Source organism: Ciona intestinalis, chromosome 2, assembly GCF_000224145.3.
Source record: "Ciona intestinalis chromosome 2, KH, whole genome shotgun sequence".
In the NCBI taxonomy this organism is placed as follows: domain Eukaryota; kingdom Metazoa; phylum Chordata; class Ascidiacea; order Phlebobranchia; family Cionidae; genus Ciona; species Ciona intestinalis.
Genome location: NC_020167.2, coordinates 1,590,372 through 1,607,292, shown reverse-complemented (window position 1 = coordinate 1,607,292; position 16,921 = coordinate 1,590,372). Strand labels below are relative to the sequence as shown.

Below are 16,921 nucleotides of genomic sequence, written 5' to 3'. Positions count from 1 at the left end.
GAAAAATATCACATCGGGAAATGTTTAACTGGGACACTCCGCCTTAATTACTAACTGCACTCAATAACACACTGCGAAACGCGAACCGGTGCTATACTAAAAATACCATTTTTATTAATTAAAACGGTACTCTTTTCGAGTCCAGTTTACAATTAACGTCCATCTGTATACCCGTAAATGGCTTACACGCTTTGTTTAAAACATATTGCGTAGTGTATATGTAAATTATATTTTTAAGCTAATTGTTCAATATGGCATTTTTAACAGGAAAAATTTTACTCTGGACGTTCGCATAGTGCATATAGCTCTCCGTAATCGCAAGGATAGTCGTTCCACTTTAGAGAATGAGAAAAGTTTTCACCCACGCAGTCTTCGTAGCCTCCATAATTGCTCGGTTCATTTACCCGCCAGTTCTTTTGTTTGTTGGTTAATGGGGTGCCGTCTCCCCAAATAAACTGACCGTTGGTCACTCGATCAGTGAGACCAATCCAGTAAGCTTCGCGTGTAGTGACCGGCAATCGCTCGTTAATTTTTCTGCAAAGATAGTGAAACGGTTGATATGATACGATTTCCAGATTATATTTTTAATTATAATTAATTAAAGCTGACCATACCGTTATAAGTATATGCTATATCATTAATATACTTTGACAGTTTTCGTGAAGTTTTTGTATAACTTTTCAAGCATTACATGCAGTCAAGCACTTTACTTCATCGTTTTTCTGTCCTTGGGTCCCTGAACTGCAAGGGTGGCTCCGTATATTCTACATTGCGATTCAGCTTCATCGTAGTCCATATTGGTGTTTATAACAAAATAGACATAACCGTTTCCAGGTCCGTACCATGAGTACTCCGCCTGTACAACTACATGCAGCAGACCAATCAGAAGCACAAGAGAAAATACTTTCGACAAAAACATTTCTATAATATCGAATTTCTAAAAATAAGTGCAAAAATAAGTCCAAGTCTCCGAAACATTAGCAGTCAAGGACATTAAGAAGAACAAATCAGTTCTTGGCTGCTACAATGCTGCTAAATTTCTGCTTTCTTCGCCTTCATAATGTCAATCTATTTTCTGCACAGTCTAGCAGTAACTATTTGGGTCATTGGTAAGACGAGGATAAATATTTAACTATGGTTTAAGTTAACATTAGCTTGGCTGCTTCGTGGTACGAACAACAAAGGGTCACCAGTTCGAACAACAACCTAATTTAAAAAAAACACGCATTGCTCAGTGCGTAACGCAATATCACTGTTTATTTGTTTTGTTGTTTGTTGGTTTTATGTATTTTTGGGTGTGCTTCGATTGCTTTTATTCACTTTGTTTTTGAGTACGTCAGTGGCCATATAGATCCCTTTTCGGCAATCAGTTGTTCTTGTTAAGCACGCAAGTAGTTGTTCTTTTCCATGGTCGTTTCCACACGTCTCAATTTTTTAATTCGTGCATTTGTTCTTCATTTTTTTGTGTAATTATTGATGTGATTTTGTTACGTCACGTGAGCAGAATTTGTTGCTATTAACCATACTTTTACTACTGCTATTTTCATAGTTTAAATAAGTTCTCAGTGTATCATCACAGCTGGTATACAGTTTTATGTACTTAGCTTTATAAATCTGTCTTTGGTCTTATAGCTTTTACACTTTAAAGCGTGTGTCCTAGCGGAGGGGATTCCCCCTAAATTTCACGGGATTTTTGTTGTGGGATTGTCTTGATTTTCGAACTTCGTTTTGTTTGCTTTATAAGCTAACTAATAAGTGGCGCACCACTTTATCTGATGTTTCGTCTGTGCAAGCTTAGCTACAGTACTGTTACTACAGCTCTAAAACGTTTTAAAATCAAAGATGTTGTTAACGGAGAAGCAGTTTCTCAAAACGGATGGATCCAGGTGCAACATAGATTTTGATAACAATATACGCATAGCATATGCTGGCTTTCCTATGTACTGATAGGTATTTTCCTTCTCACATTTTTTTGTATTACCACATGCTATTCAAAGGGTTGGGTGCAATCAATACGAAAACACAAGAACTTTATGTTCGTTGATATTGTGGACGGAACGTCATTGAACCCTTTGCAAGTCGTATTGCCTTCACATATGTTCAATAGGTAAGCTATTAATGTTTGTAAATATTTCCCATAAGTTAATGCTTCTGAACTTGGTTTGTTGGACACTATTTTATGGCTAGATACTTCATACTTGAGGTTCAGACAGCCTTTGACTGCAATTGCAATTATAGCAGTTCTATTTTTCTTGAACACTTACAAAAAAACTTAAATGTATGTAGGTTAACTACAAATCTTTAACACCTCCCAACCTACTAGAGGGTTCTTCACTTGCACCATAGATTTAAAAAATGGGTTTTCTCGGGTCATGCTGCAAAACTGTACTGTTTTTGGGTGGTTTGTCCTTTTATTATTTTTGGTTCTGTTATAACTTTAGCCAGCTGCAGAATGGTGCTGCAGTATCAGCCAACGGTACATTTGTTGAAACTGATTTGAATGTGAACAAGATTGAGATGGTGTGTGAAGAAATTCAAGTTGTTGGACCTTGTGATCCAGAAGTAAGATGTTTTGTTGTTGCATTAATATTAAAAATTGATTGTATTTCATTCTGCATGCATTTTATTATATGTGACTTTTTATATGACTGCATTTTATTATATGTGAACATGTTTATTTTGTATATTAAACTTACGGAGTCTAATGACTTTTCCTAGGTTGTAGTTTTAAAATACTACGTTACTTTGCAGTTATGAATCTTAATTGTATTTTAGACTTTTTAGCATATTTAGTGTAATGAATATGATGCATTATATAACATACAATTTACTTAATAACATTGAATTTTAAGCTTTTAAAAGAAGTGTTTTCCAAATACTTTTAACATTCATTAGACTTATCCATTTCTGAAACACACTCCTCATGATATGCAACATCTGAGGAGCTACCCGCATCTTCGAATGAGGAGAACATCCATGATTAACGCATTTAAACTCCGGAATCAACTAGAAATGTTATTTCATGAATTCTTTCAGGTTTAATTAGCTTTGGCTTTGTAATACAAACATGCCACGTGTTGTTTTATCTACATGCACTGTTTATACATATCGACAATACTTTAAGTGCAACTGTTTATGTTTTATCAAATCCTAACTTCTTGTTACATCTGAGACAAACACAATTATTTTGCAATACTTATTTTAAAAAAAAAAAAAACTTCTTATATTATTTATTATTGTATGCTTGCTTAAAAAGAATACCATTTAAGTTTAAAAAAATTACACCTAACAATAAATACACTTAACATTTTTCACCACAGAATGAAGGTTTTACACACGTGCACACTCCCATCATCACTTTGAGTGACTGTGAGGGTGCTGGCGAACTCTTCAGCATAAAATCCGACACATCCACAAACACTGATATGGAGAACTCTGAAAATCATTTTTTTAATAAACCTGCCTATTTAACTGTATCGGGTCAAATGCATCTGGAAGCATGCGCGATGTCTCTCGGCAGTGTTTACACCTTAAGTCCTGTGTTCCGTGCCGAGCATGGAATATCAAGGAAACATCTGAGCGAGTTCAGGATGCTGGAAGTGGAGGTGGCTTTTACACAGGTGAGCTGTTGGCCTTGATATGATCTGCATTATTTCGTGAAAATAACAACCAATTTTTCATGCTGTGTAAATATATACCTAAAATGAAAATTTTAAATTTAAATACTAAGAAACATCCGAAGCATATTATCCTAGGAGTGATGAAATATTTGTATTACTGTCATGTTTTCCTACAATAATCAACATACTTTACATTCAGGATTTGCATGAAATTCTTGACCTTATAGAAGACAGCATCAAATTTTGCATTGAACGGGTGCAAAGTGTCCCACTAAAGAAATTTGATGACGGTTACAAGGATATTCCCCCTCAACATCATAAAGCTGTTAAGAATGCAACATGCAGTAATTATGTAAGGTAATAAGAACTTGTTTCAGAATTGTTTAATGTAAGTTGCTTCAAACTGTACGTTTAAAATTTAGACGTTCGTGCAATATTTCTTTCGAAGGCAGGTTTTGTAACTTAATGTTCATTATTTGAATTTTTTTGCACTTGATTGATTTTACATAACCTTTAAAATAAAAAGTTCATTTGATGATCTTTACATGAAATATTCAGAAACAGAAAAAGAAAATTTCACAAAAAACTTTTGCTATCAGTATCAGTTCCTGCATAGACACATTTAAACTTTATAATGGTCACACAACTTTTTAATGTTTCTAGAATTCCGTATTCTGAGGCACTTGAAATACTGCAGAAGAATTCACACAAATTAACAACAGCAGCTCCGGTTTGGGGAGATGATTTTAACACTGACCAGGAATCTTTCCTGGTTAAACATTTTGGATTAACACCAGTGTTTATCATCAACTTTCCAAAAGTAGCAAAACCATTTTACATGTATGCTAATAACGACAACAATACAGTAAGTAGAAATATTTTACTTGTTTATTTTAGCTTTGCTTTTTAAGTGTGGATTTTTAGCCATCCCAGTGCAGCTGAGTAATACCTGGTAATTTTAAAAATATATCTAATGGGTTGTCCAAACTATCAGCCACACGAAAAAAATAAAAAAACAAAATCTACAAAAAATAATCTCCCACAAAGTAACATACTTGGTAACTCGTAAGCTGGCATGAGGTGTATTAACACCTGTGTTATAACGACTGTGGTTTTCTGGCCACGCGAGGATAAAGTAAGTTACATTCATTCATTCACATGGACAACTGCATTTACGCTGGTCTTTTCTAGTTATAATGAAGAGCTTGCTCATCTGTACTATACCACTGACATAGTATTTTAACATTACACTGTTACTAAATTATAAGGAACAAATATAGGCATACAGCTCAATAGTGTTGTTTTGTTTTATTATAATAATATATTATTTTATTCACACATATTATGTGGGTTGTCTATTTTACTCAAACTTTTCTTTTAATTTCAACTTAATGTGTACAACTCCCTTGACTTATACACTTTCGGTTTATTGGCCACGTTTTTATCTGACATTTTTAACATGAATGAATGAATGAATGTAACTTACTTTATCCTCGCGTGGCCGAAAAACGACAGTCGTTATAACACGGGTATAACACCGGATCACAAAAAAAAACATACAGTGCGTGCGTTTTTAATAACAATTTTTTTATTGCTAATTCCCTTCTCTCTTTATTGTTTAAATTAATCTGACCCTCACTACTGTATTCAAAGTGATTAATCCAAATTATTATTAAAACCAGGTAGCTGCGGTGGACCTAATATTCCCCTTCTGTGGTGAAATATGTGGTGGAAGTCTTCGAGAACATAGACTTGAGCTGCTGCAGGATTCATTGCGTACGTCTGGTCTCAATGAAAAAGATTATGAATGGTACTTGGACCTACGTAGGTTCGGCAGTGCACCTCACGGCGGTTATGGACTTGGTTTTGATCGACTTGTGCATTTTCTCCTTGGAACTCGTAACATAAAAGACGCCGTGCCTTTTCCAAGGACCCCACATTCTTGCCCGCTTTAATAATACTATATAATAATGATAACTTTTATTCGTTTCTTTGATTACGGTAGCAAAGATTTTTACATATTTTAAACGAAAAGGCAGAATATAGCGACTCAGTTGTTAAAACATGCTTACAGTTAAACAAAATATTTATATTTAATTGGGAGAAAACAAGCGTGCTGGTCGTTACTCCTAGCAGATAAATGAGCCAATAACGTTTATTATTTTTTAGTTAAACTTCTAGTAGAAACAAAACTGTGCCAAAAGACGTTTAATAATGGTCATTTTGTTTAAAAAATATCAGTTTGTGTAATATTTTTAGTGACCGAACGATGTGGACCGCTGCTTACCAAACGCTGCTTACTTGGTATGTGTAGGCCTACAGTAGGGTGGGGAAAATGGGACTTCTATAGGACATATTATCAAATAACCTGATTGCGTTTTAAACAATTAACAACAGTATATTGAAGCCGTGAGGATACAATTTTATATTCTTTGAAAGTTCTTTGTTTACTATTAAATGGGAAGAGAAAATGGAATAAAAAGATGTCTCATCTTCTCCCACCTTACTATATTATGTGACCGTATTCACAACTATGTCACCATGCTTACAGTAATGTTGGAAAGATGTACATCGTTTGCAAATAATATCATACTTTCAACCGGCTTTCAGTGTTTAGCGTGCCTGCTTCTAAACTGGAGGCTCGTAAAAAAAGCAAAGACAATTTTCAAAATATTTTAGATTTCGTTTCAAAAACTTATTTGATAACGAATCGAGACCAATTACAAAGTAACAAACAAGCTTGTGACGTAACAAAAATGACGTCACTGTCAAAACGTTTACGTCAGTTTCTGTAAGTATTGCGTGGCCATCGTACGTTGCAGGTCAACGTCACTCAAATAGTTTTCCCTTTTAAGACATGACGTAATACTGCTGTCACGTGATTTCATTTTTGGTATATATAGGATATTTGGATATTTTGTGCTAAAGGTGTCCCGTCTTCCCCACCCTACTATATATAACTCGCGATTTGTTGCAACACGAAAAAGACAGGTCAGCTTAGGTCCACTGTTAGCTTTTCCCAAAAACTAAGTTATTCACAGATGGCGTTATATATGATATGCAGTAAGGTGGAGAAAGATGGGACACCAATAATATTTAAATATCCTGATAGCGTTTTGTTTACCACCAAATGGGAAGATAAAATTGAATAAAAATCTTTTTCCACCCTACTATATATATAGTTAAAGCAATCTAATTTATTGTTTTGCTGATCTGTCTTCAACAATCAGTTAAAAGCACCTCGCATGTGTTTTCGCCTTCCAGCAGAAATCGCGAGACGCGCGCGTTGATTATAATTGTCCCAGTAGCGTAACTCTACTCTGCAATGGTTAGTTTACAGTAATGTACACAGTTAGAGAGAATGCAGACGTAAAGTTTAAACTTTAAAAGATATCTTCGTTCGGTGAGTCTGTGTTTTATGATATGTGTAATGTGCTGATATACTTTCTATCTAATTTGTTATATATATAGAAAGCCTATTTAGTATATGTGTATTTAACATGTAAATTGAGCCTATACGTTTCTATATATAAAGTCTTATAGCAAACCTATGATGTATATCATGTTATAGTAGCCTGCCTAACAGTAAAGGGAGAACATTTAAAGAATTATAAAACCGCATCCCCACGACGCAAAAAGAATGTTGTGACTAAAAAAACACGATCAGGAAATATGGGAGGTTATGTGCCAACGGTATTCATTTTGACTTATAGTAAGGTATGTATATAACTAATATATCTATATCTATGCGTTTTATTTTAACTTGTATGTTATGACACGTTTGTGTAAAAGCGTGTTATGTTTATGTCATTATTTTAGGCATGTTTTGGGCGTAGATTTACCCCTTTAAAATTGGGTCCGTTTAACGTAGGTTTATCGATATATTTAGACCAGGTATACATGGCCTTTTATGAGACATTGTACTATTAATAATAATAGGCGTCGTGGTGTAACGGAGGATATGGGTTTGACATTGTTGCCATTGCGGGCTCATATATTCTTCGGAAAAGTCCTTTACCGCATCAGATGATCTAATTCAGTAGTTCCTTATGCGTTGTCTAAATTGTCAGCCATACAGAAACACAGTCACCCACAAAGTTAAATATGTGGTATAGCTCGTAAGCTGGTACGAGGTGTATGAAACCTGATAAAAAAAAACTGTGTTATAACGATTGCGTTGCCCCGCCGTGCAAGAATAAAGAATAAAAAGGTTACCTTCATTAAATATGCAACGGTTGTAGCTACTTTATTTGATGGGCCATAGTGAGAATATTATGTCTGAAGCTATGACGAACCAAGTACTAGATTTTTTAAGGGGTACCACTTATATATACGCGCATGCATCGACGCCGTGTGGCCGACCTAAATGCTGCCAAGGTAGTATGTTTCGGGCACCTTTAAAGTTAAATTTCGAGACGAATCACGGACTATTGCATGAATACACGACTTTTTCATGCGGGTAAAGTGACACCTCTAGAACATTGTGAGAGCAATTAATTTACTGGTCACGTTATATCCCAATAAAGAACCATTAAAACGCCACTGCCGCGGTATATATATACAAATGTTGAAAATTAAAACATCAAATTATCGGCACGGCCCGGGATTAGCAACAAATATCATAAAGTTTACGTGATATTAATTTTTTAAAGTGCTCTCATATATCAAATTTTTTAGTAACTTAAGCTTCAACTACGAGAACAATACCAATTTTGCTACGGAAGAAATACACCACAGTGAAGTTGTCACAAAAAACTATAATACTTTAAATAAACACTTATAAAATGTACAAGGAAGGCAAGGAAACTCTAACAGAAAAATGGTTTTATATAATAACTAAGAAAGTAATCGCATATATGTCACATTAGTCGTCCAGCTGACAAAGAATGGCTACACCACGGTTTATCCAATGGCTTTGGGGTTTGTCAGATGGTACGTCAATCATCATAACAAAGTTTGTTGAATGTCCTGCAAAGAATTTAGTTATTAATTATCTATATGGGTAAAGTCAGGCAGCGAGACGTGTCTAGCAACCTGGAATTCATGCCAGAGTTGGCACATAGAACCATTTCATTAACGGATAATTCTAGTTCCTTAGTATTATGAAGTGCATTAGTACATAAAGTAAACCAAACACAGTAAACACAAAAATATTTCACCTGTTGTGGACAGTGTTCCTCTCCGAGCACTCGTCTTATACACAGGGCAGGTGTATGTAGGATGGGGTTCAAACTTAGAGTTTTCTCCGGGTTTCAACCACAAAATTGGAATTGCGTCGTAGAGGACTTTGGGAAGAGACTCTCCCATCTGCATTGCCTCGCGGTCCCAACGCGCTCCTTCCAAAAAGAGACCTCGGACATAGACACCTTGAATATGAAAAGCATAAATTTGGTTCGGCGAAAATTCATTAACTGATGAAAGTAAACAAAATTAATGCAAAGACACCTTTTACAACAATGTAAGCAAAGACAAAATAGAACAAAGATAAAACATCCGAATCTTACCATCTTCAGGTTTCTTCTCGATATCTGTTTCATGTTCAAACGATAGAACTTCAAACTCAAAACCAATGTGATCAATAGGAATAGTGTATCTAAAATTTAAATGATATTCAGTGTCCCAATCATACTAATACACATGTAATTCAAATTTAATTAACCGGCGCCGTTGCATAGTGATTAGCGCGCCTGCCTGTAACCCAGAGGTAATAGATTCAGGGCTCGACGCTGCTACCATTGTGGGCGTATGTGTCCTTGGGCAAGACACTTAACGACAATTGATCCAACCTAGTGGTCACTAATAGGTTGTCCAAACTACCAGCCATACATAAAAAAATCAAAAAATCAAAAAAAAAATCACTCACAAAGTAACATACATGGTAACTCGTAAGCTGGCACGAGGTGTTAAACCCGTGTGATAACGACTGTCGTTTTCCGGCCACGCGAGGATAAAGTAAGTTTCATTCATTCATTCAATTATCCTAACATACAAGAAATGAAATTCCCGAATTTTTTCTAAAGACTTACTTTCTGGCATAGTTTTGCGAAGCACCAGTGAGGAAAGACTGCGTAAAGTAAAACCCAGAAATCCAAAATACGTTGGGAATACCATTGGCTATCCAATCATTGAAAAATTGAAGACGTGCCAAGAGATCTGTGAAAAAAAAAAAAACAGGAAATCACTGTTACTCAAGTTGGGTAAAATGTTGTAGCAAAACAAATAATTGTCTTCGTTCTAAGTTTGAAAACAATTTATAATTAATACATGGAAAACAATACTCTAAAACAGTAAAAAAAAGAAAACACGGGTCAAATCTAATAAATGAGCACGTATAAAAATTAGTATAATAAAATTAACCTTTCATCTGAAACACTTGTGCCTAAAAATTTAAACATCATTGAAAACTCTCAGTTACTAACCTGTGACATAACCTCCCAATGGCTTGAGAGATGGGTAGGACTTGGATGCCCACATTGCTGGAACTTTTCCAATCAGCATGGAAGTAAATACTTCCTCTAGTTCAGATGACATCACTACCAAACCCTTAATGGCTTTACGCAAGTTGATCAAACTGGATCTTACCACGGCTGTGAGTCGATTGAATCGAATAAGCTCTTGCCTGGAAACAAACAGCATTGTTTGTGAATATAAGTATTGTTTACTCTTTATAGGTGAGGTCCTGGTCAAGGATTTATAGTCCGGCGCTGTGGCGTAGTGGTTAACGCGCCTGCCTTTAACCATTAGATAATGGGTTCAAGGTTCGTCGCTGCTACCATTGTGGGCGTGGTCACTAATGGGTTGTTCAAATTATCAGCCATACATAAAAAAAATGAAAAAAATCTCCCCAAAAAATAATCACCCACAAAGTAACATACATGGTAACTCGTAAGCTGGCACAAGGTGTTAAACCCATGGGATAACGACTGTCGTTTTCCGGCCACGCGAGGATAAAGTAAGTTACATTCATTCATTCATTTAGGCCAGATTTGGCCCATCACCCCAAAACCCAAAAACCCCATTTAAGTCTTTTGCGCAACCGGTGCCGAGACACAGCATCGCAGTCAGACACGGATATATATATAATGTCAAATTTAAAAAAGTAAATGATAAATCTTGGTTTACCAAAAGAATAAGTTGTTCTAATTACATAATGCAACCTACTTGACTTTTTTGTTACTTTTTTATACCTGAGCACAGTGTTCATAGACTCATTGTAAACCACTGGGTATTTGATCATCACTTTCTCAATGTCGAAATCCGGAGGTAGCTTCGTGAGGATATCAGCTGCAAGTTCGTCAATCACTTCCTCTGGTGACTTTCCTCCACCTCCGGACTGCCTAGGAAGAGTGAGGAGGATTCCATCAAAGAGTTGGAGAGTTTCCTGGTTGTCCTTGGTGATATCAGCATTCTCATGGAGCCCAAATACCTGAATATTTTATGTTTAAAATCAAGCTGAAAAATGACATAAAAGAAGCATTTTAAAACTTTATGCACAATTGGTATTTGTTTTAAAAGTGTTTTTTTACCAAATAGTGGCCAAGCATAATTCCTTGAAACTGCTGGTATAAAAAAAAACCAAATAAATTTTGGGTAAAACATAGGGTTACAATGTAAAAAAATTTTTCTAGAAGATTCGTTTCAAAATTATATTAGCCTCATTGTAACAGTGGAATTTATGTATTTAAGCAATATAAGAAAACTGGGTACTTACCTCTGGATGAGGTACGAGGGGGAGTTCTCTTACATAATCCAGGTACGACTGATAAGGTCCGTCTGGTGGAGCGTAATACATCCCACTTGGAGAGAACTTGTATTGATCGTCCAACACAATATCAGGCTTATAGAACTAAAAATAAAACATGTATTATTCAGTAGTTTAATAAAATAATCGAAAATCATTTTTAATTAAAAACTGTTTCAAAGTCAGCACCTTTATTTACATGAAAAAAAGTTATTTTAAGCAGTTTCGACAAATTTTGTGTTCTAATCAACTGTTTAATTTAAATGTAGCTTACAGGTTCATTAAAATTTAAACTTACAATAGAGAGAAGAGACAAAAGGAGTCTCCTGTCCTTATCATCAGTAACTCGACCTCCATAGTTACATTCCCCAGTTAGATAAGTCAGTGCTTGTAGTGGCAACTCTTCATATTCATTTAGGAACATCTGGAACAAGCGAAAAATGCAATAAAGAAAATAAATTTACAAAAGGTTACAATGGATATTTGATTGAAATTTGAATTTTACTATAAAATATAAGAAAAGCCCACAAGATACAGACCTTGAAATATAACTTTTATAAAACAGTAAGTGTGGTCACCTGCAATTGTCTCATGCTGATACGAAGATCTGACTCATTGAACTCGTATGGAATGTTCCAACCTAGTGGACCAAACTTACGCCTCTCTTGCACCATCGCATGGAAGAAACACAAACCAAAAAGCAACTTCTGCCACTCCTATAAATATTTAAAAAACAAAATTAACAAATAAATTACTTGTTATCACCAAAAACACACAGTAAATAAATGAAAAAACACAAGCCTGTTGTTTACTTCATTATTTTCTCCTTAACTTGTTATTTTTTGTACAAAAAATAAAATACACAGTTCTCTTTTGTACAAAAAAATCAAGTACACAGTTCTCTCACCTTTGGTTTATTGCAAGCCGAAAAGAATGTGGGGTCAGATATTGGATCATTGAGATATGACCTCAGCAAATTTGCTCTCATACCTTTGGGAGGCTCATTCGTCATTTTAACTCCATTCTGAAAACCAAAAAAAGATTGTTTAAAAGTATGACACACAACCGTATTTATATGAGCAATGTATACATTGCCTTTAAAAAGTATATATAAAAAGTTAAAAGTCAAAGCAAATTATTTTAAAAGTCATACTTTTATTTAAAACCCTAACATAGAAAGAAAAAACTTCCAAAATATAAAAAGAAACACCTAAAAAGTTATGTAAAAATTTACTAAATCAGTCACCTAACCGATGTACAGATATATAAATATACTGACAATGTAATCACCTGTAGTATGGGGACAGGGAATCTTTCAGAAGGATAACTTGTGAGCCACAATCTGAAATCCTTGTGTGTGTTTTCTGGTACAATAACCTCTTCACATATTTTCTCAAGTGTTGTCATCCAACTTGTGGCAAGATGACAGTTTTGGAGAACTACCCATGTTCCCTGTAGTGTACATGAGAATATGCTATCAAAATTAAACAGAAGCCCTAGATACACAAAACTTTAATTTATCACTTAAAAAACAACTCCAAAATTCTGTGTTTCTGGGATCACTACACCATATAGGCCTATATAACTCAGCAGTTACTTTTATAACAGCTTACCTCCAAAGTTGAATTAAACAAAAACCCAACATATATAAAACTGTGTACAATAATGACTCATCATGTATAAACTAGAAAATGTTGTGTGTCTGAGGTACGAAAATCACACTATATATGCGTTACATTTTTAAAGCGCATGTGATATATGGATAACAGTAACATTTGACTCAAAAAAGTACAAATTGTGACAATATGTAAAGTTCCTTCAATAACAGTTTACCTCTAAAGTTGCATCATTGATCATTTTTTGAGCAATTGGACCCTGACCTTGGCCAAGAGAAATGGTTCCAATTCTTTTTCCACCAAAGCCACGGTCATCAGCAAATTTCAATAAACCTGAAAATTAAGTACAGCGAATATACTTTAAATAAATGAATGTGACTTATTAACCCTCGCGTGGTGGGTTAGTTACAATGTATTTAACTTTGTGGGTGATGTGGGTGTACATTTTGAGGATTTTTTTTTATTTCTTATGTGTGGCTGATAGTTTGGACAATTAGTGACCACCGGTTGGAGCAATTGATGATATATGTCTTGCCCAAGGACACATGCTTAAAACTGTTACAATTGACATACCCAACTATGTATGACTAAAACAGTGTCATAACAAACCTATTTCTATCCTTACCAGCCATTGGATCTGCTCCTGGAGAGAGCACGAATATAAGTGGCGTGCAACATGTAGAGTCACTATATGATCCAGCCAAGTCAAATGTGGGAGGTTCAATGAAGGCTCTACCCATCTGATCAACAATGTAATCTTGCACGGCAGGGACAGCTTTGTCGGGTCTGATGCAACGTAGTACCACCATGCGATCAAGGCCAGATAACATGTTCCACTTATCAGGGAATCTGATACAATTTGAAATGCATGATTACTATATGGAATACGAAAAAAGAATCTTATTGTATGTCAAGGTGTTTGTAAATAGTTGGGAAAATGCAAACTTTTTCATTTGCTGGTATAAATACTAATTGGCTAAGGGTGTTACTTTATATACCCTAAAAATGATTTTTGTAATATAATTGTTGTTTGTGTGAATTAAAAACCTCAAAATACTATGCATGTTCCTTACTTATCTGAGTGTGGGGTTGCAGAATCATACACAGCTTGCCACAACTTAATATTGTTCCTGAAATGATCCATAAGCCCATTGAGGTTTTTCAAGTTAGAAGCGCGAACAATCTCGGACCAAGCTTTATCCTGAAGCCACTCCGGAGCAGGATTCGGATATGGATTTTCAAGAGCAACTCCTCCAGTGAGAAAGAACCTCCAAACATCATCATCAATTTTACCTGAAAATATAAGAAAAATGTGATTAAAAATAGAAAATGTTCTTATTTTATTGTCACACAACCAAATCTGGCCAAAACTAAGTAAATCAGTAAAGTGACTGTAACTTGCTTTTCGCTTACATGGCCAAAAAATGACAGTCGTTATAATGCATGTGTTCTGTTTCATACACCTCCTGCCAGCTTAGGAGTTACCATGTATGTTAATTTGTAGGGGATTTTTGAATTTTTTTATGTATGGCTGATAATTTGGACAACCCATTAGTGACCACTGGGTTGGATCAATTGCCGTTAAGTGTCTTGCCTAAGGACACATAGTATTACTTGAGGATATGTTATGAGACTTCAAAGTAAAGATTTAGCTGCAACCCTACCGGCACTGCTTTGTAAAGCCACAGTAAGAACAAAAGAGAAAAGAAGTTTGTCTTTTTCAAACAAAGATCTGCACACATTGTTGTAAATGCTGATGGTAAAGTGATCGTTCAGATTCTCAATTCTGTCCGCCAATACATCAGATTTTTCACTGTTTTGAATCGACTGTAACAGAAAGAGGGGAATTTATTACTAAATAGCTGGTAATTTACTATAAAGGTAACTTTTAAAAGTAAAAAAGAAGAAAACTTTTAATTTATCTAAATAGTTAACAAAAATAGTTTAGTTGACAAAAAAAATTTTAGTTTACCATGAGATAAAGGTTTATGAACCATGTAAGGGAATACTGGTACATTGGCTCGATGTTAGCGAGATCGGAAATGCAAAAGAAGAGAACAGCTGAGTGAATGGATACTGGCTTGTAACCATTCCTTGTCTCATCAATTTGTTTCTCAGTCTGTAAAAAGTGAAAATTTAAGTAAACTGTCTATATTATTACATTAATATAAGAGACGATTATTAATGCTATTTAGGCGAAATAGAACTAGATTCTGTATTTCTTTACACAAGAATTGTTCAACTCTATGAGAACAGATGAGAGTCCAATTCACAAAATTTATTACATTTTTGTTTGGGGCCATTTTAGGTTTACCGCAAACTTTTTTTCCGCGCACACTCTAAGCCATTTTAATTAAAAGTTTCATTTTTATTACGGACATTTTATGTGACCTATATATTAGATGGCCTTGAAGTATTAATAAAAAGTTAAAAATATTGAAACCTCTGAAGCAATTTCTTGTTTTGCTGAAATTTCCTCTGATAAAGTCTTGGAGGAGGATAGGATCTGGATTGCAGTTTCATCTTCCAGGATGTTGCCTTCTGATGATGAGAGCACCTGTTCATCAAAATTTATTAAAAAATAACTGAATGACATTTACTTACTCTAGATGCCTACTTCAGAAGTTAAAACACTGATAAGACCCAGTTACCGGAACCTTAGCACAGTTGGTTAGCGAGCCAGTCCAACTTAAAGATAATGGGTTCAATCATTGTGGGGGTATGTGTCCTTAGGGCAAGACACCTAACAGTCATTGCTCTAACCCTGTGGTCACTAATGGGTTGTCCAAATTATCAGCCACACATAAAAAAATTAAAAAAATTATTTAAAAATGATCACCCTCAAAGTAATATAGTTGGTAACTCGTAAACTAATTCATTCATTCATTCAATTACATTTGGAAAAAACATAGCAGTTCAAACTTCCTCACACCTTGAGAATTTTATCTTCAATTGTTTTCAGCTGCCTCTTGTNTTCTGCTCCTTCCAGGATCAGTTCATTCTTCTTCAATTCTAACTCCGGCTTCTCTTTTGCTGCCACAATCCCCAGAAGCTGATCTTGGAGTCCAAGGGGAGTAATCATGAAGTTTACAAGGCAAACCTATACATAATAATAAAGTTAATCAAATTTATTTAATGAAGGAACTTGATAGAAAACTAAGAGTGCGACGCTTTTTAACTGACAATATTTCGCCCACTTTTTACTTCAACAGTGTTTTAACAACTTTTGTTTAGCTGTTGATTCCCCTTTTTTTTTTCTTTTAAAGAACATGATATTCGCTATGTTAAATGTATGTGGGTTAATCTACGATATTGGGCAAACAAATAGGCATGTATGCATTATATCTCCAACAGTATTTTTTAGGCATGCCATTTTAGAAAATGGACTATTTTAGAAAATTACATAGACAACCCATGTTATGATATAAGTAGTCTGACAAAATTGATTGTCTATACGCTCTATAATATTGTTTTAGTTTAGTGGTGTTAATTTTGCAAAAGCCTTTCTGATAAACGTCTCGACATTTTAGATGATTTTTGAGTGTTAAATGACATATATATGCAAACCTTGACGGATATTTCTGGTAGATAGTGCGGGTTTCTTAAACTAGTTGTCATGTAAAGTTTAAAATCATTGGAATATTCAATGATGTTGTCTCCCAGCTTAATGTATTCAACACCTTGCTGCTTGTAAGTTTGTTTGAGAAGAACTGTTTCAAGAATGGCATCTATCTCCTCACCTAAAATTTGTTTTGTGTGATTGTAATTGCAGTGTGATATATGTTAGGTATTCAATTTTTTACTGTCTTAGTTTTACTGTCTTAGTAAAAATATGTTTGTATTATCTATTGATTAATTTGAGTCAATAATTAAGATTTAATATTCATTTTCTTCAAAACCTATACGTACATATTTTTTACATATAATAATATTATAACAAAATG

At 34.8% G+C, this 16,921-nt stretch overlaps 3 protein-coding genes across 3 annotated transcripts; 1 reads left to right on the top strand and 2 right to left on the bottom strand.

The window, feature by feature from the left end:
* Positions 1-92: 92 nt before the first annotated feature.
* On the bottom strand, positions 93-1,001 carry LOC100183651 (alpha-N-acetylgalactosamine-specific lectin-like). Its single transcript, XM_002119621.5, has 2 exons — positions 711-1,001; positions 93-534 (listed from the first exon to the last, which is right to left on the bottom strand). The coding sequence occupies exons 1-2, from the start codon at positions 917-919 to the stop codon at positions 276-278; spliced, it is 468 nt and encodes a 155-aa protein (XP_002119657.1). The 5' UTR covers positions 920-1,001; the 3' UTR covers positions 93-275.
* Positions 1,002-1,632: 631 nt separating this feature from the next.
* On the top strand, positions 1,633-6,026 carry LOC100179750 (probable asparagine--tRNA ligase, mitochondrial). Its single transcript, XM_002119948.3, has 8 exons — positions 1,633-1,886; positions 1,998-2,107; positions 2,442-2,562; positions 2,896-3,036; positions 3,321-3,620; positions 3,820-3,977; positions 4,284-4,485; positions 5,303-6,026. Exons 1-8 carry the CDS (start codon positions 1,776-1,778, stop codon positions 5,573-5,575), a joined length of 1,416 nt encoding a protein of 471 aa, XP_002119984.1. The 5' UTR covers positions 1,633-1,775; the 3' UTR covers positions 5,576-6,026.
* A 2,213-nt stretch (positions 6,027-8,239) lies between these two features.
* LOC100186010 (dynein heavy chain 3, axonemal-like) lies at positions 8,240-16,753 on the bottom strand. Its single transcript, XM_018817811.2, has 19 exons — positions 16,545-16,753; positions 15,910-16,077; positions 15,421-15,534; positions 14,950-15,096; positions 14,642-14,804; positions 14,051-14,270; positions 13,603-13,826; positions 13,195-13,310; positions 12,652-12,813; positions 12,269-12,385; positions 11,940-12,077; positions 11,660-11,785; positions 11,332-11,466; positions 10,808-11,046; positions 10,040-10,239; positions 9,647-9,773; positions 9,125-9,213; positions 8,780-8,986; positions 8,240-8,588 (listed from the first exon to the last, which is right to left on the bottom strand). Exons 1-19 carry the CDS (start codon positions 16,593-16,595, stop codon positions 8,485-8,487), a joined length of 2,847 nt encoding a protein of 948 aa, XP_018673356.1. The 5' UTR covers positions 16,596-16,753; the 3' UTR covers positions 8,240-8,484.
* Positions 16,754-16,921: the final 168 nt, after the last annotated feature.